Raw genomic sequence first — 21,328 nt, 5'->3', positions numbered from 1 at the left:
CAGTATTATGCGCATTTTCCCAACATCGTAACCATTACGCACCGTTTCATTGTCTCACTGGTTTTCTGTTGCTCACAGTACAGCTCGGGAGTTCCATCCCCACTTAAGCCACCCACTCTGAAAATGTAAAACCAAACGGTGATTTGAAATATAAACATTCACTAAATTACACCCGCTCTTCACACCACTCCTTCCTATCTCGTCTTCCCAACAAAACCGAAAGGATGACGCCGAGTGATTGATTGCAGAAGTTTTCCTCGACTTGATCGGACTAGAATTTGGTGAAATCCTAAACTCGTCGTCAGCAATCCATGACGGGGAAGGAAATTGGAGCAGCAGTGCCTTTGCTGATGTTGGAAACCACGGCGCAACAAATCGGAAGTGTAACAACACTGGGGAAAAAAGCGTTTGGAGACGATGAACGCGGTCGGATGAGGAGTAGCTAACTCCGTGGATCTCCCTGCCACTGACAGATGGCTTTGCTCGTCTGAGGAACCTGCAGCAGAACATGATAAATGGTACGTGTGGTTTTCACATCTGGTGCGTATTTACGCAAGAGATGAGCTGATAGAGAAACTTAGTCAATGTCGCGCAGCTGACGATGAAGTGTGTGCACACCGCTGTGTTTTAAACAGGACTGCATTCACATTAGTCATGACGGCATGTGGGGCAAACAGCTGGAAAGTGACGGATGCTTTAACGCACGTCCAGATGTGCCGCTTTGTGGGCCCGAGCCAACTGAACACTGGTCATGGTTTGTTGATGTAGAGTGCGCTATTTACATACTATCCTCTGTCTTTCGTAGTGTCTGACCGGAGCTCTACTCCGTAGTGTCCTGGTGGTTCTCTTGTTGGCCGACTCCTGTGGTAAGCGTACATGTAACTATAAAGAAATCCTGGGCTCCTACAGAGAGGTCATCTTCGTTGAGCTGCAGAATCTGGTATGAGGACAAAGTTGCAGATATTCCTTTTTGGTTATGTGTGACTTTATCATAGAGACACATTCATTTTTGTTTATTTATCCTCTAAATCGATGCACGATGTAACTGGTCGCTTATTCGAGTTAGTCGCAGCAATGCTTCAGTTTCCTGTGACTGGCTGCAGTGTTCCAGTGTTTGCCACACTGCACCAGCAAAGCACCTAATTACTTTTTTTTTTCATTTGAATGGTAATCGATTTTAACTTCCTTTAATAAAGCCATATTTGGTTATTGTTTTGCAGAATTTGACTGGGTTATTTAATCCAACCAAAGAGAGAGACCCCTGTCCCTCAGGAAAGGTAACTACAGTATGTGCACTTTAAGCACCATGGACAGGGTAATGATATGTCCTTCCAATTTGTCCTCATTCATCCTGATACTGTTATTTTCACAACAACCTGTCATATGATCCGCCCGTGTGGCTGCCTCACATTAAAGATGCAAAAGAAGAACTACCCCAAGGAAATCATGTAGTGTATTTAAATTTGCTGTATAGTGCCATCATCATTCATTTTCTTCACCTTTTGCATTACTGTCCCATGACAGGCACGTCGCATCCTTATTTCCATCTACGGTATGACACACCAGATGCGGTGTCAGAGGAGTGGCAAGCAGTCTGACCTGGAAAAGCCACTGCAGAGCATGGAACAGCTCATTGTTCACAACTGCAGCCCTGATTATCTGGTGAGGAGGAGGACCACAGAGAGCTGTATTCTTTCCTTTTTGTTGAATGAATGTATCTAGTGATTTTCCATTTTGGAAAATGGTTTGCAGATGGTCTCATCTATACAAAGGATAAATAAACATCCTTAATGATATGAAGCTGATAGGAACAGTATTAAAGCAAGATTACCAGATGAAAGCCAACATTTTGCTGCATAACAATACTTCTGGTTGCATGCTTTCAGGGGAGGAAAGCCTCTTGCTCAGCTGTCCAGAAACTGCGAGGAAAGAAGAGAAAGAGGATCAGGTTAATCAAAGTTATTAAGGCACTGATCACTTGTTGGGAGAAACTTCAGAGTGTCTATGTACTCCCAAAGTAGAACATGCTTTGTCCTTCTGGTTCATGTAAGCCTGTAGTTTCTCAGACAGACATCAGGTGGATTTCCAGACAGTTCACTGCATCAAACAGAGGATGCCACATGGCTAATGCCCCCTGTATTTAGATAGCTGTTTTTCAAATGCACCATCATGAACGTTTACTGCTGTCAGGTTCTCAGTGTTTTGTGTCTTAAAACTATACCAGACTTTGCATGTTAGCATTGCTCCTTGTTTTATGGAATAGTTTTATAGTAACCACAGATAAGCTAAAATATCCACAATACATTTGAGTCCATTCAAAATAAGCACAATTTCCAAGGTCTCTCTAACAACAATGTTTGTCTTGCCAGTTGCCTGTTATGTTTTGGAGTGTATGCAATATAATCCAACAACCTTTTTAAAATGTCTAATTTTTACTCACATGAAGTCTTGGTACTGTGATTATTTTTATTATTATCATTGTTCTTCTTATTATTATTGATGGTAGTGGTGTATCTGTAGTATCAAGTACAATAAACCCTTTAAAATGCATCTTTATTAACATAACCAACATACAACAATCTAATTTTACAAGAGATTAAAAATATTTTTAAAAGAATGCAATAGAAAAGAACTAGAAAATTAATAATAAATGATAAAGAACTGATTAAAACTAAATAGGACAAGATGTCTCACTTGACCTTTTTTATTGGTTGCTGCTTTCAATAAATAAGATAATTTGAGAACTATATATTGTATTTATCTAACATAATAATTAAGTTAATCATATATTTTGTAATGAAATGCCAGCTTTATACAAAGTACCCAATAGCTTTGTGCTCACAATGTACGTCTTCGGTAAAGAGGCGGAACACTTCTGATGCTGCACTGTTTCCGTCCGGAGAAGAAGATATGTTGCACAGGTTCGACCAAACGATTTCCTGACGATGCGAAACATCAACAAGCAGCAACACAAGGTATCGTTGCGACAAATTCGTACCACTGCCAACACCTTTGTACAAATGTACGTTTTAAACCGTCTTATTTAAATGTTTAATTTCCGTTATATTTTCTCGCTTACGTTGTTCTGAAACAAATAAATTGCACCCATTCGTTAAAAAAGCAGCATCGTGTTAACTGTCGGAGGTAACGCTAACAGTTTGAGTAAATGAATGTTCTGAGCGTGAACAATTCTCACTTTCACAGCTGAAAGCGGACTTTAGTTGTCGTGTTGCCTGGTGTTTTAATCGGCAAGTTTAAGTCAAGTAGCCCTTGACAGAGCAGACATGGCCAGCAGCAGAAGTGTGGTTGACATGGATCCAGATGTTGCTCGGAGGCTGTTTGAGGAGGGAGCTTTCCTGGTGCTGCTGGGTGTTCCTCAGGGCACAGAGCTGGGGATTGACTGCAAGAGCTGGCAGGTTGGTCCCCGCTTCAAGGGTGTGAAGATGATACCCCCAGGTCTGCACTTCCTCCACTACTGCTCTGCTAACCCGTCGAGCTGTGGAGGAGAAATTGGCCCAAAGACAGGCCTCTTCCTCACTCTCAAACCCAGAGAGATCCTGTTGGCCAACTGGGATCCCAAAATAGAAGATCTGGACTTCTCAGCCTCCCAGAACGAAGAGGAGATCAACCGGATCAGGGCGAACTTGCAAGACCTGGACCCTTTCCTGGGGCCCTATCCCTACGAGGTGATGAGGAAGTGGGTGTCCCTCACAGACCGCCTGAGCGAGGAGGTGGCCATCAACTTGCAGCCTCTTTCAGGTCGAATATGTGCCTTCGGCGACATCATCCCCGAGCTTCAGTTCAGACACACCAAGGACAGAGCAGATCAGCCGAGGAATGACACAGCCTGTCACAGCATGAAAGAGGGACTCGACAGGCTCCCCAGGATGAAGCATCGGGAGGGGACGGAATTGCGCTTCTCAGTAATCCCCCAGAAGACCTACCCTCCTGGGGCTACACCGGCTGAGATCACCCAGTGCAGCCTGGACCTGAGCTATGCCCTGGAGACCGTGCTGGAGAAGAACCACGAGCTGCAGCCTCTCAACCTGCTGGGTGTGTGTCAGATATACTAACATGAGATCATCTAAATGGCACACAATTATATTTTATATATATATATATAAAACAAATACCTAACTTTTGTCTCCCCCCCTTTCAGGTGAGCTGCAGTTTGCCTTTGTGTGTTTCCTGATTGGAAACGTATATGAGGGCTTTGAGCACTGGAAGCGCCTCCTAACTCTGCTGTGTCGATCAGAGGAGACGATGCGAAAACGTAAGGAGCTCTACCTGGGGCTCATTGCTGTGCTGTACCACCAGCTCGGAGAAGTCCCACCCGACTTCTTTGTCGACATCGTGTCTCAGGACAACTTCCTCACCTCCACGCTGCAGGTAGATGCACAACCTCAGATGCATTCCCATCGATGCTGTACATACAAATGAAAGAAAAAAACAACTGTGTAGTGTCTGTCAGTGGAAGCTTTATCAGGATACATAGACACAACATTTATTCTGAGCTTCCCATGTCTTTAGTACAGTAGGGCTCTTGTTTATCAAGTATCTCAACAGTGTCAAGGTGAGTTTCTCGCACTGACACATATGTGGTCCTACTTTTAGTGATTAGCTTTGTTTACCTCGGAAGGTAGTCTTATTCTCACCAGGATTTGAGAGACCTGGACAAGTGTCTGAACCAGTTAGGAGTTCTCAGGAGGTATCAAATAATATGGAAAATATAATAGGGTTGGGCGATAGCAACAGCCGGCCATTGCAGATATATATGTGCAGATGTGTCCGCAGTGGACTCAGCCAATCACTGATAGCCGATCCAGCCGCCCAGTCACCCAATCCAAAAATATAAACACACATTTCAGTTGATGTGGAATTATACAGTATAATGTAGGTATTATTTCCCAGAAAAAATAATTTATCAAGGAAGCTTTGCTGAGAGCAATGTTCCCTTTTTCGCATCTAGAACAAACACAGTTTCAGGGAGATAGTGAATGATGAGGGACGGGCAGGTGCTGCTTCTCTGCAGATCAAACCGACAACTCTTGAGTCACAAGCTTGCTTCTCTAACCTTTAGGTCGCCCAATTGAAGTTTTGATTTAAAATAACACATTTGTTGAAAACTTTGTTTGACTCGACTAATTTTGTCCAGGACGTAATCATTTTATTCAAAGAAATAAGCTGATAGCGCTCCCAAAGATCTCTTTTGAATAAGATGAAGTTACAACAGTGAAAATTTGGGTCTTACACAGCTCTGATTGTTTGTTCTACCTTGAAGTTCAAGCATTTCCCAGGTGATTGCAGTGTGATGTTGATGTTGTGATCAGATGCCCAGACCATGACAGCAAATCAACAGCAGTATCAAACCATCACCTAAATTGTTGTCATTGATGTTCACATATAGAGATACATATTGTTATGTTCACATATAGAGATACATATTGTTACATTGTCTTGACTTATTTTCTGACAGGACTTTTTCCAGTTTGCCAGCGGACCAGGTGTAGATGGCACGCTGCGTAAGAGAGCGGAGAAGTTCAAAGCTCACCTGACCAAGAAGTTTTCCTGGGATTTTGATGCAGACCTGGATGACTGCGCCCCTGTGGTGGTGGAGCTGCCTGAAGGTGTTACAGTGGACTGACACTCTACTATGGACCCAATGGACTCCATAAGCAGGGAGCAGGACTGAAAACACCTGACAGTAAAGCAGAGCAGAGAAGCCTTGTTTTTAACACCGGATCCAAGAGTTCTCAAGAAGGCTTGAGGAAACGTAAATGACCCCTGCAGCCACTGCAGTGTCACAGTCCTCTGAATGACCACATATTCTTAGAGTCAGTAACACCAGTGGCTGGCATCTTCTTATATAAGTACACAGTTTGTAACTTCTTATGAAGAAAGCAAATGTGTTATTAAGTAAACCTGTTTTAATTGGAGGCAGAGCTGCAGAAACTAAATGTCAGCGGTGCCCTCTGGTGGTGGTTTTCTCTAAGCTTAGCAAGCAGGTTGTCTTGCGTTGCTGACAACTTTAGAATCCCAACTGCACACACTTATTGCCAAAATCAACCCCCTAGTATTCTAAACTTTGGTCAGTTTGTTAATTAACCTTAATTTCACCCAACTGTGCAAGAATTATACAGGATTTTACTAGAAGAAAAGTGTGATTGTAGGGTCTTATACCTCATATATTAAAAATAACTAATACTGTAGGTTGATAACTCCCTTTTGCTGTTTAGAAAATAACGAAGATGTTGTTTGTAATGGCAAATCGGTCAAACATGAAGACCTCAACTTAGCTATTTTCCTCAGAAGTGTTCTTAAACACAGTTTCAGTTTTCTATGATTTATTGAGTCAAATTTCTCTTTAATAAAAACATTTTTGGTATAAAATAGCCATGTAGTGCTTCCTGTCAGTGCCATCTATTGAATGTTAATACACGTTTCAGTGCCTGTCTGGAGTCATTTCTTTCTCCTCCACTAGATGGCGTTCAAGGGCTTTTTGTGAAGATAATTTACAACTTGTATGTCTTCCTAAGGATCTTCTTTTCCAAATGTGCATTCACACCAGATGAAAAGCTCTTGTTTTCAGGGCTGAGAAAAACCAGGTTTGGTTGGAACTGGCAGTGGGTACTGTGCACAACATGACTGCCTGGGTGGGAATCATCTCTAAGCTTTCTCTTGATGTCAACAAAGCTGATTTGTGAGGAATAACAGGTGGAGGAATAACTGGGGGGTGCACAGACTGCAAGTGGACAACATAATAACATGCGATTTATTAGCCTTGTGTGTATGTATGTGTCCCTGCCTTGACAGTGATGGATGGGACGGGCCTGTTGGTCCATCTATCCATTCACTCATTAATTTCTCCTCTGCCCTGCCTGAACCTTTTTTTTTCTCTCCAGCTGGACGTCTCTGCTTTGACATGTCCTGGCTCCATGAACCCATCTCTAACCACAAAGCTGCTGTGAAAGGGACTAAAGCCATCTAATGCAGTTATGCGAGTCAATAGAGTCTGGGCCTGTTGATGGGGATCCAGACGCCAATACAAAAAAAATCCATTCTCTTCCCAGAAGACAGATGGTATTGTGAAATGAATAGTAATGCTAGGCTTTATGATGAAAACTCCCTCTTTGAAAATTTATGCACATCTTAAAAGAAGATCAGTTCAGTATTTGTGGTCCATTCTGAGACCACTGGGGCCCTGCGCTGGTTGTTACTTTCCTTTTGAATGCAATTAGATGGAGAAAATGGCTTGGAACACATGGTGGAAACATATCAGCACAACATAGAAGGAAATGTACGCCAATTATTTGTAGATTCGTTTTCCTCTCTGGGGATGAAATACTGTACATTGTCAATGAAGAAGTCTCAGAAATTACACTGTAGGGACGTCTTTGGCATTACAGCCCCTCCATTAGTGCTGGAATTGCAGAGTGCAGAAAGTCAGCGGACGACTCATTAAGTGTCCGGCTTCTCTATGCACCCCTTCACCCTCGGCGAGCGCTCTCCCGCCATGTTCCCGGTATGGCAACCCATTTTTCTCCTAAGCTCTCTTATTTGTTTCGTTCGGTGAGGCCGCCCAGGGGAGCGAAGCACGCTGGGAAACGGACTGCGCTGATTGTGAGGGACCTCAAAGACAAGCAGGCCCTGTCAGTCATGGCGGAGCTTTCTCTCCCTTAGATGTGAGCTGGCCATTTCCACGGGGCTCACGAGCTGCTCACCCTGCCAGTGTAAACACAGGCCCCTCTGTTTCTTTCCCAGTCGCTCTCCTCCCCCCTCACGGCAGCAAGGAGGATGGATGTTGGTGTGTGTGCGTGTGTGTGTGTGACTCCTTGACCGAGCACTGACTCTGCTTTTAATATTAATTATTGTCGACTGATCAAATCATGTTTGATCATGTGTGTATTGAATTACTCAATTATTAATTGACCCAAGGCAGCTGCAATAAATGGATAAATCAGACTGATTTTATTTTGCGCCATAGTGAAAATTTGGAAACGTAGTGCGAGATGCACCCAGACCTTCTGCGCTTTCCAACTGCTGCTTTTGCATTGCCCTGTGTTGCTGCATTTCTCCAAATACTATATTTTTGTGGATGTTTTGATTACAGGTTTTCACTTCTCATGCCTCTTTCCGTACAGATTCATGCCAACTCTCTGCCTGCTGTCTGTCTTTCACCCATGGAAGTGAAGCCTGTTTCTTTCTAAGACCACTATGATGTATGGCAAGATGCATAATTATAATGAATAGCTTGTCAAAAAGTGGGCTGTTTGGTAATTGCCCGTGTCCAGAGCTTACATGTGGGGAAAGACGTTGGTAGAGAAGAGAACCCTCTCTGACCTCCTTTTACTGTTTTGCACAGATTGCAAAGGCAAGTGTATAATTACAAACATTTGGTTGAGTTGTGGTGACGTTAACATTTCAAACCCTCACTTTTCAGGTGTAAGAATGAAAACAATACATCTCCAGATAGCAGATGAATGATTGCTCTCTTCAGCTACATATAAGGCATGAAAAGTTTGGAGCAGATTCTGTTCCCTGTCCACGCACATCAGTTTCCTTTTCGTCTTGGAGGTTTCCTCCGGTGTCTGCCTCCAGAGGAGTGTGTGTTCACGACCAGGCTGCGATTCCTCTGTATTCTCCTCTGCGTTGCAGTACCAGCGGGGCTTCACATGTCTGACTCGCATGACCCAAATGCGAGGCAGGCACGTGTACCTTTTCCCAGGCGTGGGGAGCGTGCACATTTGGAGCTTTTTGGTGCCCAGACATATGGACGGTGGGAAGGTGGGGAGGGGTACTAAAAGTGGGGATGGACAAAGTTAAAAATCCCTCCTGGAAATTTCATACACACCAGGGGAGAGAGCGAGAGTGTGTGCGTGAGTGTGTGAACAATATGTTCTGTTATGGTGCTCTGCTGAAGTGATTAAAGGCAGGAGCTAAAAACAAGGCGGTGGACCTTTGAGGTCTGGTCAGCAGGCATGTGCGCCGGCCAGTGTCTGTGTGATCGCGCACAGCTCGAGGACGTGACAGCTGGCCAGTAAATGTCCCCGGCTAGCTAACGAAAGTTGCAGAGGTGAAACAAGTACATGCTGGGATTAGCACAGACACAGCAGCACAACAGAGACCGACATAACCTCCGCTGTCATGTCTCGGTGTTGTCACAGAGCTCATAAAAGTGTCTGCGCCTGTGCTCTATATCATCCTTGAGAAATTAACTAAACATTGGACGAGTCATGTTGAATCAAGCACAATTTCGACAAACCACAGTAAAGCTGGTCTTTATTCCCAGTCCACAGTTCATCAGATATCTTTCACTCTCCCCCACCTGCCCATCAGATGACTGATCTCTGACTTCCATTTTTAGTGTGTGTGTATGTGTGTGTGTGCGTGTTGTCTTTGGCCGTGGCGCTCAGAGCATGAACTCTGGCAGACCTTGTCACAGCAGAAAGGATCTGAATACCGCTGCACCCCGAATACACACAACCTCTCGCCATCGCTCGTTTTCTCTTCCTACCCTTATTTTCCTTGAACAGTTTTGTGTCTTCTTATGAGGGTTTTGAGGTGAAAGCGGACCCCTCCTGGCAGCCCCACACCCAGGGGAGAACCCGCTGAATGCTTACAGGGTGGAGAGGAAGGGCAAGAGGGGAGCCCGGAGCAGGCCGGCCCTTTCAGATGGCGCTCTGAGGAGGACGAAAACATTCATCACTCGCTGTTTTCCACTGGGTGTTCGAGTCATTCCTGTTTCCTTCCGTCCTTTTTCTGCTTTCTGTCAGTTTTCTCTACTTTCTCTTTGCCTCTTTTCTCTTAACCCTCCACCGCCTGCACTAACACCCTCCACCTTGTGAATAATTCAGAGATTTCTGATGTATTATTCAGACTTTTTTTTCCTCTCTCTCTCACACACACACTTACACACGCTGCTTTTGTCTGCTCTGATTTTCCCCCTTAATGTCAAAAAATAGAAACATCTCCTTTGTCTTTGCTCTATGAAATTCTCCCTCCACCTGCCTCCTCCCTTGTCCCCAACCAATCAGGTATAATATATGATGCCGGCATGTATTTCCTATAAGATACTATTAAAATCTATATCTAAGTCACTTTGGTATATCTGAGATATTATTATTAGAGGAGCGACCTTCCCAAATAGACAGTTAAAAGTGCACAGTGTTTTTGGACCTTAAATAATGAGATGGAGTGCGAGCACTGAGACGTCTAAAAATATGGCTTTTCCGTGACAGATGGGCAGTGACTCTGCTGTCCTCAATGCCTGCTTGTGCTCACTCGTCATTGGTTGAACATGCCCACCAGTTGCGATCAGTTCAACCAACATGTTTTATCAGGATAACTTTTAAAGTCCCAGAGACGGGTTGAAAACCACTGGGCAGCTTCTGTGCTCGGCTTGTGCTGGCTGTTGGTTGTTTTTTGTTAAATTAAAAAGACATTTAATTTACTTTCCGTTTGGATGGGTGAATTATAATGAAAACAGTGTTCCTGTTAGAACAATGTAGAACAGAGCATGGAAGTTTCTTTGTACTATCAATAATCTTGACTCAAGGTCCAATTATGTATCAGTATCAACTCCCAACTCCACCCACCAATAAAGGCAGTGAGATTGTGGTTGAAAGCTCTGGAAAAGGCTGCTTGGTGGATCTTGGATCCCTGTTAGATGATATTCCAGTTTACATTCAGCTCTTCATTGTCACCTTTTCCTGTTTTTCTTGTCACGTCTTTATACCCCCCCTCCTCTCAGTGCAGGTGTGTGCGGTTCATGAATCATGCCCTAGCTCATTCTGCAAGGCACAGGATTTGTTTTGTGACACAGGGAGCTTTTAAAAAGCTGCAGAAAAATCCCCACCTCCCCTGTTTTTATTCTCGCATCTCTTTAATACGCCAGTAAATCTTCCTCTTCCCGTCTCCTCTGCATACTTTTTTCCCATCCCTCTCTTTCCTACCGTATTCCACTTCCTCCAACCCTCTGCTTTTCCCTGTCCAGGCTCGAGTTGAGTTATGGGACAATCATCGAGAATAGCAGAGCAGGGAGAGTCGGGTCTGATCTGTTGTCAGCATTTCCTAGTTTGCTGCCTTGTCTGTATTCTATGCGCTCTGAAAGCATCCAAAAATTCACTCTTAATCATTCACAGATCTAAAAGAAATTCTCATCGGGGTATGTTTATTAGGGATATTAAGTAAATAACTCTTAATCACCATTTTCTTTCAAGTCTTTCCCTCCTTCTCTCCAGCTATAACTCTCCCTCAGTGTTGCTGGCCAGGATCCCAGACTCATCTCAGCTGATCGTCCCCAATCTGAGCCCTAGCTGTCTCCTGTCCTACCCTGCTGCTGTCACCACTGCAATTAAGTCAGTCTAACAGGACAGGCTTCTGTCAGTGCGTGTGAGCGCATATGTGTCTGCATCCATGTTGCGGCCAGGCTCGCTGGAGCCAGGTGGCCACGTGTTTGGCTCGCAGCAGGACATTTTTTTTTCTTCTTCTATGGATGTTAAACCACAGGCAATAAACACAGCATGTGATGCACACAGCGCAAGGTTTGATACAGCAGCAAACACTTGGCAACAGATGCATTGGAAGACATTCGATAACACCAGGAATGGGACATTTGGCCGGTAAGTTTGACATCTGGCTGCAGCTCATATGCAGATATGACCAAAGCGGTTTGAGTTTCTTCCAAGATGTTAATGGAACTGCGAAGAAGAGATAATGGCCCTGGGTCTGAGGTATGTGGCCTAACGGTTAAACACAGATATGCTGTAGTTGAGGATTCAGCGGGTCTCTGATGAGTAGGTTGGGTCTCGAAGCTGACATGGGAGAGGTTTGAACCGTAGGGTTCACGGAGCACAAACTAAACAGAGACGACTGAAAGTATTAAATCATCGAGATTTTTTTAAAAAAGAAAAAAAAAAAGTCTTCTGGCTTCAGCAACAACCCAGCAACATGTTAGGTGTGGTATAAATGTGGTATGTCAGCTTAGAGATAATTAAGGGGCTTAAGTCACTCAAACCAAATCCCTAACAACTTGCAGAAGCTACTCTGCTGCGATGATGCATGATGCTGCAACAGAGCATTTTTCTGCTATAAACACTTTGGCGAGCAGCTCCCTCTCTGCAGTAAAACCCAGAAGGAGCATCACTCAGATGTTTCCACAAACACCCTTCACTCTCTCTCTCTGTGCCATCCTCCCCACGTCACCCTCTCTCCTATGTGACTTTGCCGGGAGATGCTGCTGTTTACCTCTGTGACCCATGGTGTCTGGCCAGTAAACACACACTGGCCCGGGCCCTGGCCCTGAAGCGGCTCCATGTTTATGCTCTGGTCCATCTCCATGTACGCATTACAGCTGAACCACAGCTTGCTAATGAAATTCAGGCCCTGACTGCTCGCAGAAGGCCTGCACAGACGACTGGAGTGTCCTGAGAGGAGTCTGAGGACTACTGCTGTGGTCATGCCAGCAATTTTGGAGATCGCAGTATAAAAGTATAAGGCTGGCCGGAATATGGGAACATCAGGACATGATTTTGCTGAGAAAATCAAAATATTTTTTGTACAGTATATTAGTCAATCCATTTGCTAACGTTCTGTTTTTATATAGAAAAAAAACATTAGTATTAGATTAGTGTTCAATGATGTCTCACTCCAGATCTTAGCCGCAGTTCTGGTTTGTCTTCAGCTGATTTAAGCATTGAAGCCCAAGGTACGTATTACATTGCCTTTGCTGTGTGTGTTGGGTGACTTTGTATGTATGTATGTGTGTGTGTGTGTGTGCTTGGGACACACACTAAAACCACTTCCTCTGTTTTGCCAGGTGGGGTGTCAGAACCTGACAGGGGTATCCACCTCTCTGTTCAGAATTGGGGTGTCTTGTACTTGTAGTTTCTTAGGGGAAGACGTCCAGTCCAAAGTAAACATTTGATCTGGGAGCTCGCTCAGTCAAATGCAGCTGGCTCCGCAGTAAAGACGGCCCCGGCCATATGTCGAGTTTCTATACGGGGATGCAGAGTGGAGATCTGCTTTATGGCTAATGATATTCTACTCTCACAGCGTCCAGTCTGCATCCCTTCCTGCACCCCCATCACAAGAGCTGCCCGGATTCATGGGTAGACAAACAAAGACCCGCGCTGGGACGGAAACATGTGCAGCGATCTGGTCGCATTTAATGGTCAGACAGGGGAAAGGAAAGGGGTGTTTTTATACAGAAGATTGGTGCTGGCTGTCAATCCGCAATCTGTGGGGCGCACACACACATCCGACCTGGGCTTTACTGATACTCGTCTTATATTGGCATGCCTTATTACAGTGAAAACAAGACTATGTAAATTTTAAATGAAAAAAGTTGAATTCATAAGCAGTAAAACATACTTTAGCTCAATTCAGTACGCTCAGGGGGGTTTGCAGCTACGGCCTTAACTGGTCTCAAATGACCAGTAGCTTACGGTGGCTAATGTTCTAAAACTTTTGGTAGATATCAATGTGTAAGTGAAAATACTCACTTTACCCACAAAATAACTCACCTCTACTTGTGCAACTGTTAGACTTCATTTTAACTGTACCCTTTCCCCATTAAATGTCGCTTGTGGCCATGGTGGCTGTTGTTTATTTACACAGGCCCACTCCAAACTCTTTGCCTCATGAAAATTATAGAGTCCTCATGTAGTAAACACATAGAAAGTTAATAAATAGTAAATGAATAATAAAACTAAGAGAGGAAAAAGATGTTCCTAACTCTCAACATGCTGCAGTTTGATGAACTTATGCTTGCACCAGTCCCAGCAGTGTCTCTGTATGGTATTCAGCTTACTGTTTTGAGGAGACACAGGTTATCTTCTTATGTTCAAAGACAAACAGGGGAATTATCCATATGTTTAAATGTTTGCCTCTCACATCCACCGCCAGCAACATGTAGGATGTGCAGGCTTTCATCAAAAGATGAGGGATAACATGCGACATGACACAAACAAGAGGCATCAGAGATTCAAGCTGATGTCTCTGCTTCTGTGAAACGTGTTGCTGTCCTCGCTCTATTGTGAATGAATGAAACACAAACACACACTGTCACACAGCTCTCAACATCTGTTATACTTGGAGAGTTTTGGAAAACGTGCACGGTAATAAAGAACGGGCAAGTCACTGATTTATAGAAACAACTGCAGCACAGTCTCTTTCTCTCATTTTCTCTTAATAAAGGCTTTATTTTTCAGGTTGTTTCCACTTGTTTTTTTATATCTGTATGCAAGCATTTGTTTCTTCTTTTATCTGTTTAATTTGAAGGCAGTGTTTCCCTCTCCTTTTCTTTTGGCAACCCTGTCAGTCCCATAAAAGCAATGGAATGATTGGCAAATCGGTGGCCGTCACACCCAACCGATTTGGAGTCCAGCTTTTCACACAATTATTTCACACGCCCGGGAGAGACCCCAGTCTCCAGCAAGGACATGGGAGTGCATTGTAAATGTGTTTGTTTGGGTTTTGACGTGAAGAAAAGAAAGATGCCAGCTTTTTATGAGTCGAGGGATTGGTGACTGGGACATACTGCGAGGCCATATATCAAATGTATACATACCACACAAAGCTATGAATCCCCCTTTCCCTTTGGGATGGCCTGCTGACGCCTACATGCTTTAGGGGGATTGCAGGCTAATCTAAGAGGATTCCTGACTGGTCCTATTGGGAATTGCTTCAGTCGTAGCCATGCCTCAGTTTCAGCAGTAGTGCTGCAGTGCTAAGTGGATACAATCTGCCTTAAGTTAGATTTCTGGGGTCACCAATGCACAAATTCCTACCTTAATAACCAATAACCCAAGAAAACACATGGCAGTCTGTAGATTGGCACGTCGGCATTCTTAATCCAAACCACACAAATGTACTTACATGTGCATGCATGCGCTCTCTCTTTCCCACACACACACACACACACACACACGTGTTTGACTGGCACATGTTCTGTGATTGCTGTGGCAGATATCCTTCATATCCTGTCCAGTAAAGAGCGGAGATTTGTTAGTCTTTGAGATTTCTGGATGAGAGGCTAAATCCATACTGTCACTGCTCTGGAAGGCTGATGTTTTTTTTTTTTTCATTAAACAAAATCATCTCCAGGGCAGCCAAAGTATCCCTCCTCAGAGCCACGAGGGACATGATCAACCCTGCAAATAAAACACTCCTTCCCTCTCAGATCATTACGCACATCTGTGCGCCAGAAATGAACATAACTAGCAGTATACGGGAATACATCCATAATTTGAGAGCATGGATTACTTATTCATGTGCACAAATGATCAAAAATGTTGCCCTTGATACCTGACAGGCTTTGTATTGAAAACCTACAGTTGTGTTGCAGAGGAGGAGAAACAGTGAGATGGAATTAACTGAAAAAGAAGTTCATTAGTACTAAATGCCTCCAGTGAAAAGCTCAAGAGCCCACTTAATAGGCATGAAGGTATTTTGTATTATTAATGGACTCTGTAAATGGGGAGCTTTGGGTCATGGGATCTGGGTTGAGGTCAAGGACAAAGTCACGGGGATCGTGGAGTTACCACATTCATGCTGCAAGAAAGTTTGTTGAGGGTTTGTTCACACACATTTGTTTTATTTTAGTGCTTGAGCTTTCCAATACAAACAAATTGCAGTGTTGTTGGGAAGGTTACTTGTGACTTAGAAACATTTAGAATTTTTGTTACTTTTCTTTAAGAGTATAAATAAATATAAAATAAGGAGAAATGCTTTTTTTAATTAAATGTTGATTTCTGTTAGTTAAACCAGCAGTGACAGATTGTTTGGCCACTTGGGGGCAGCAGAAACAAGCTGTGAGCACAACATTAAGATCTTTTAAGTTAATATGGATAACTTGTTGGCTTAATTACACATCCAGCAGTTGTGAAGCAACATTGTCATTCATTTAGACACTTGGCAAATAGAGGATATCTGGCTCTTCAGCTGCAAAATGCTAAATGCTAATTGCTAACTTCGTCTACCTTCCGTTTGGTGCAGAGAGCTAGTATACAGTGGCTTTTTTGATTGTTTTCAAAAAGATATCTGCCTGTTGTGCCCAAAAATGACATGGTGAGATCATGACAATGAACCAGTTGTACCTCCCAATCAAATAAAGTGTATCACATGAGTTAACTGCACACCTGAAGCACGGAGGTGGAGGGTGAAGGTGAATGTCAGATCAAAATCGTACCAGAGATCTTTGTCACTCACCTATCTCAAAGCTAAACGTTCAGTCATGCACACAGTGGCTATAGGCTCCCCTCACCCCCTGTAGGACATGAGCTCACTTTGGTTAAGCTGCTCAAAGTATGACTGCATGAACAGATAGTAGGAGCACAACAAGCATGGGGAGACAATTATGAACATTCACAAGCCACGTCAAACCTACAAATTAGTCCTTCATACTTACAGGGAACACTATTTGCAATATGCATTGCCTTCAGCACCCAATCTGGGCTTGGTCCTATTACAGTCTGGAGAAGAATTCCTGTCTTTATTAAAATGTGAGATTTGTTTGGATAGTACTGTGTCATATGAAGGATTACACTGCCAGACAAAAGAGTCTGTTTAAATCTCCCAGGGCCTATACTGTAGCTCTCCTTTAAACCAACATGCTTCAGCTCCCATGCCTAAACTGTACACTTCATTATTGATTTATTGACACTGATCCACCTAGCAAGCATGATTACATTCCAAACAGTATTATCAACAGTCATTTTGCACTTTGTTAAAGCCCAGTGTGAGACTTGGAGGCTCCCCTCAAAGTAATGTACAGTATGTGCACACATGCATGCTTAGGATTTTTCAGGTGTATGGTGAAGTGCACATAGATCATGTAGAGCAGAGGCACTGACAGCAGCTGTTGCGTGTTTGGTATGTGTTTTATGATGACTATAATGGCACGTATAACCTTCATCGTGTCTTCGGGAATGGCAGCAGAAGTATCGTGGCAGATATGAAAGCAGAGACCACTGTTTAGGTAATTTGTATGATTTCATCTACAGTTACAGACTGTATGCAACTTGTGTTACACTATTTAGCTAAACGTTGTCAGCTCACCATGTGGTGGTTGCCCTGAGTGGTTTTGGAAGAAGGTGGAGCTGTACTTGTGCATCACAGCGAGCGGCACTCTAGCTGTTGGTGCTGTGGTAGGTCAATAACAAAAAGCAACTAGACACTTCCGGCGCTGCCAAAATTTTGACAGTGGCACGAGGGGGCTGCTGGTGTTATCTATACCACTGTTTCCCAACCCTGGTCCTGGAGTACCACTGCCCTGCATGTTTTAGATGTATCCCTGCTCCAGCACACCTGATTCAAATGAATGGCTCGTTATCAGGCCTCAGCAGAGCCCAGTAACGAGCTGAGCATCTGAATCAGGTGTGTTGGAGCACAGAAACATCTATAACATGCAGGGCAGCTGGTGCAAAATCCCTCTTTATTTAAATTTGGTGGGGCTAACCCTTTAAAATTGAAATAAGAGGCGATAAGAGACGTTTGTCTACAAAAGGATCCAAAAATTATGTGTCTCCATTCACCGTTTGGAGTTTATGGCAATGTGAAAAAAAATTTCAGGCGATTTCTCACTGCCTCTCGCATTCCAGCTGATGACATCACCCACTCTAGGGGCAGAAATTCTGAGCATTTTTTGAGAAACTTTATGGTCTTCAGATGGTCAGGGATCGAAAACCGTAAGAGATATCAAAAAGTGAGCCGAGGTTCATTTTGAGCCAACAAAATTATCTACGTTTTAAAGTATGAATGAAGTCTCTAGGAGAAAGTATGGCGAGGCAGCGGAAACTTGAAAAAGGCTGAAATTTGAGGAAATTTCCCATTCATTTCTTATGGGAAATTTTTCGCAGTGTTTTGCGAATAACTTTTTGAATTATTAACAAATCCTGTCATAAGTACATAGCACAACATTCCCGACCGAGCCGCATGGTTTGATATATAGTTTGCGAGGGTTTTCGCAAAGCTGCGGAACTAGTTACGTGCCCAAATTCTGGCGGAATATGAAAAATAAGAAGAAAAAATGTTAAAGATTACAATAGTGGCTCGTGCATTGCCTCGTGCCACTAACTGCTCTTTATTAAATACAGTTTCATTAAAAAACCCAATCACCAGGGGTTATTTCCATTGCCAACGTACAGTTGCATGTTGTCAGCCAAGGTGCAGCTATGGTAGCTCTGTGCATAAGCTCCAATGATATAACCCTTTAACATAGAAGTATAAATGTATGTTAACAGGAGCACCATTACATTTGGCTCAAACATTGCCACCACCACTACAACTACACCACACTGCCACCCCACAAATATGTAAACACAGACAATCAATAGAACCAAAACATCAACAGAACATGGATTATTCCTATACAGAACTGCACTGAGCTTTACTGCTAATGTGTGCAGCCTGCAGATGTGTAGATACAGTGTGTGTGTGTGTGTGTGTGTGTGTGTGTGTGTGTGTGTGTGTGTGTGTGTGCGTGTTTCAGGAATGTATCAAAGTGCATTTGCTTGTCCAAACTGGCCAACTCCATAACATCTTCAAGTTATTATGCCCTCAGGTGAACCACACACAGGCGCACACACTGACATACCAACCGTATCACTAGACTGTGGTTAGGGTTAGAAAAAAGGCCAACGTTAATTGCAGGTCTTTGAATGGACACTACGGCTGTCCACCACCAACCTCCACATGCTACTTTCCACCTCGCTATATGAAGAGGATGCTACTTCTTGCACTGACAGTGAACCCTGGCATTTGACGGTAAGTGGTGGGGTGCAGTATAGTTCCTGGGGATACTGGGCTTCACACACACAGTCGCTTACAGGTTTTGAATGCTACCCTAAATTTTATTAAAAGACATCTCAAGTGTACTACACAAAAACTTGTACTGTTATCCCTGTGAGGACAGCCATTGACATATTGTGTTCCATAGCTCTGTACCATATCCCTAACTATCACAGTTAAATACCTTAACTCTAACCTGTGCCCTTAAAACTAAGTCTTAACTTTCAAACAGCCCTTTGAAGTTGTGAAGAAAATTTCTTCACTTTCAAATAACGTCCCCACTCTGTTGGTTAGCAAGTACAAGTGTATACACACACACACACACACACACACACACACCCACACCACCACCATGTGACTGGACCTCCAGCTTTCAGAACTCTCAGTGCTTCTCCTCTGTTCTGACCCTGTGCCAGAGGTTGTGAAATGAGATTATTATGTGTGAAATGAGGAGCCCTCTCACTTCTTCTTATGATCCAGGCAGGACAAATCAGGGTTAAAGACAGACGGTGCAGAGCGATAGCTGCAGGCTAATGCTGCGCCACAGGGGGGTACAATGCTCGACTAAGGTCTTCCACATAACTTGCTTTGTATCCTGCGGGCCTGAGGGGGAAAAGCTTATCCAGTCAGAGATAGAGATGATGGAGGCATAACCATCTCCTCCAGCTTGGGCTCCTTTCATAAATGATCCCAGGTTGAACAAACATTAATCTGGGCGTGAAGTGCGGTCCTCACCTCCTCACCTGCGATTCCTCTTGCTCGCAGCCCTCCGCAACGTCTGTCTGACTCTGCTGCGACGGCATTCCCTGCATACCTGTGCTCTCAACTGACGGGGGCACATGCGCGGGTCACAGGTCCACGACGGGGAGCGGATGCATGCCTATTAACTCAAATCTCCAATGACAACCCCACTTTAGCGTTATTGCGGATTAATCTTTCCCAGGCTGGGAAGGTATAGGGAATATGGGTTAAGCTGCTGAGTGAACAGAGGGTGATGGGGTGAGGCAGGGTGGGGGTGAAGGTGGGTATTTGAGCGAGAAGTTTCAACCCTGGTCGACTGTGACCTCTGACTTCCTGATGTGAACCTGAGGCGGGCTCGGTAGAGACCGACCTCCTCTGACGGAGTAATTAGCGTGAACAATAACGCACAATTGGTTACAGTTGGATTAGCTTGAACTAATCTAATAAGGCATGCAATGCACCAAGTGGCTCAGTGAAGCGCTCAGGTTGGGGAATGATACACACTCTTTGATGTTTTAATGAAAGGCATCTCTCTCTCTCTCTCCTCTCAGTTCACTGGCTGTTTGATCGCCATATGCCCTACAGATAATGATAGAGGTATGAAGCAAAAGGCGAGCAGCGAATGGCCAACTGCCTCCAAAAAGACTTCTCACGATATATCTTACACGACCCACTCCCACATTTCAGCCTCAATTTCCTTAATCGATTTTAGTGCTTCCTCTTTTCTCTCGAGCACACATTGTGATGGCGTGAGCTTCTCCATCTGTAAGTCCTTTAACTGTCATTGCTTTGAGGTCAAATCCCTCCTTTAGATGATGCAGTGTAATCAATGATGCCTTCAATGTATGTCATTCTAATACGCCTTTTGGGATTTTTTTAAAGCAGCAAGAGTCCCAAAAGGGAAACTCACACAGATTCTCATGGGATTAGATTTATCCATAGAGCCCCCATCTGAAAGAGGTTTTTCTCATTTTATTTAAGTAGTTTGATGCTTTCACTTCTTTTTGTCAGTAAAAGACTTGGACGACGGGTTGAGTTTGGCAGTTATTGCTCTCTTCAGTCAAACGCACAGATATCAAACCCCTAAATACACAAATTTCTACGAGAAAGTCAGCATTAACCAACTTTTCGAGGTTGCTTCCACCCTTTTCTCAACTTTTAGGGGTCTTCCTCTTATTTCTCAGGGTTAAATAAACAAGTCCATATGCAAAATTAAGGCCAAAAGACTCTTTAAACTAACATTTAAAAGCAAAACGATCAGATGCGCCTTGCTATGTTATAGCTGTCACATAATTGCAATCAACTGTAAGTGGAAGTGAAATGCTTTGCATTTTGACATCTGTTTTTTGTTGACCACAGCCGAGTCTTCACATCCGAACGCGATAATCCGAGCTATCGTCTGTCTGGTGGGCCACACTGCCAAATGCACCGTCCCCTCCTGCTGACGCTGGGTGATTGACTGCTGCTGAAATGATTCAAAGCACGTCTGCGATCAGGAAAATGAAGAGTTGATTCCTGGCACAATTTTTTTTTTAACAACAGAAATGCTAATCTTTTGTCTTGGGGAGGATATCAGATTATTTCAGGTCAAAAGGGTAAAGTCCATGTGAATCATGAGTCATTAGTGTCAAAGTCACACAGGAGTTGGAAGTCTTTTTGGTTTCAAGTTGAAAGACATCAGATTCATGACTTGAGTCCAAGTCATGTGACTTGAGTCCACATGTTTGCCATATACCTGCTTAACCCCGCCTTGTCATCACATGTCCCTTGTCGGTAAAAGAGAATCTGGCCCAAATGC

The 21,328-nt window shown here is 43.8% G+C and overlaps 1 protein-coding gene across 1 annotated transcript; it reads left to right on the top strand.

Annotated features, from left to right (window-relative positions):
* Window positions 1-2,903: 2,903 nt before the first annotated feature.
* On the top strand, window positions 2,904-6,387 carry aar2 (AAR2 splicing factor). The gene is made up of 4 exons (XM_041946291.1): window positions 2,904-2,975; window positions 3,205-4,053; window positions 4,160-4,389; window positions 5,477-6,387. Exons 2-4 carry the CDS (start codon window positions 3,285-3,287, stop codon window positions 5,642-5,644), a joined length of 1,167 nt encoding a protein of 388 aa, XP_041802225.1. The 5' UTR covers window positions 2,904-2,975; window positions 3,205-3,284; the 3' UTR covers window positions 5,645-6,387.
* The last annotated feature ends 14,941 nt before the right edge of the window (window positions 6,388-21,328 follow it).

The sequence above is a fragment of the Chelmon rostratus genome, chromosome 10 (genome assembly GCF_017976325.1).
Source record: "Chelmon rostratus isolate fCheRos1 chromosome 10, fCheRos1.pri, whole genome shotgun sequence".
Classification (NCBI taxonomy): Eukaryota; Metazoa; Chordata; class Actinopteri; order Chaetodontiformes; family Chaetodontidae; genus Chelmon; species Chelmon rostratus.
This window is presented reverse-complemented; position numbering and strand designations above follow the sequence as displayed.

Bases quoted from the DNA above. Each gene is read 5' to 3' on its own strand.
- aar2 (XM_041946291.1), top strand. From the start codon at position 3,285: ATGGCCAGCAGCAGAAGTGTGGTTGACATGGATCCAGATGTTGCTCGG. The intron at 4,054-4,159 runs GTGTGTGTCAGA...CCCCCCTTTCAG, and splicing joins GCAGCCTCTCAACCTGCTGG to GTGAGCTGCAGTTTGCCTTT. The intron at 4,390-5,476 runs GTAGATGCACAA...ATTTTCTGACAG, and splicing joins TCCTCACCTCCACGCTGCAG to GACTTTTTCCAGTTTGCCAG.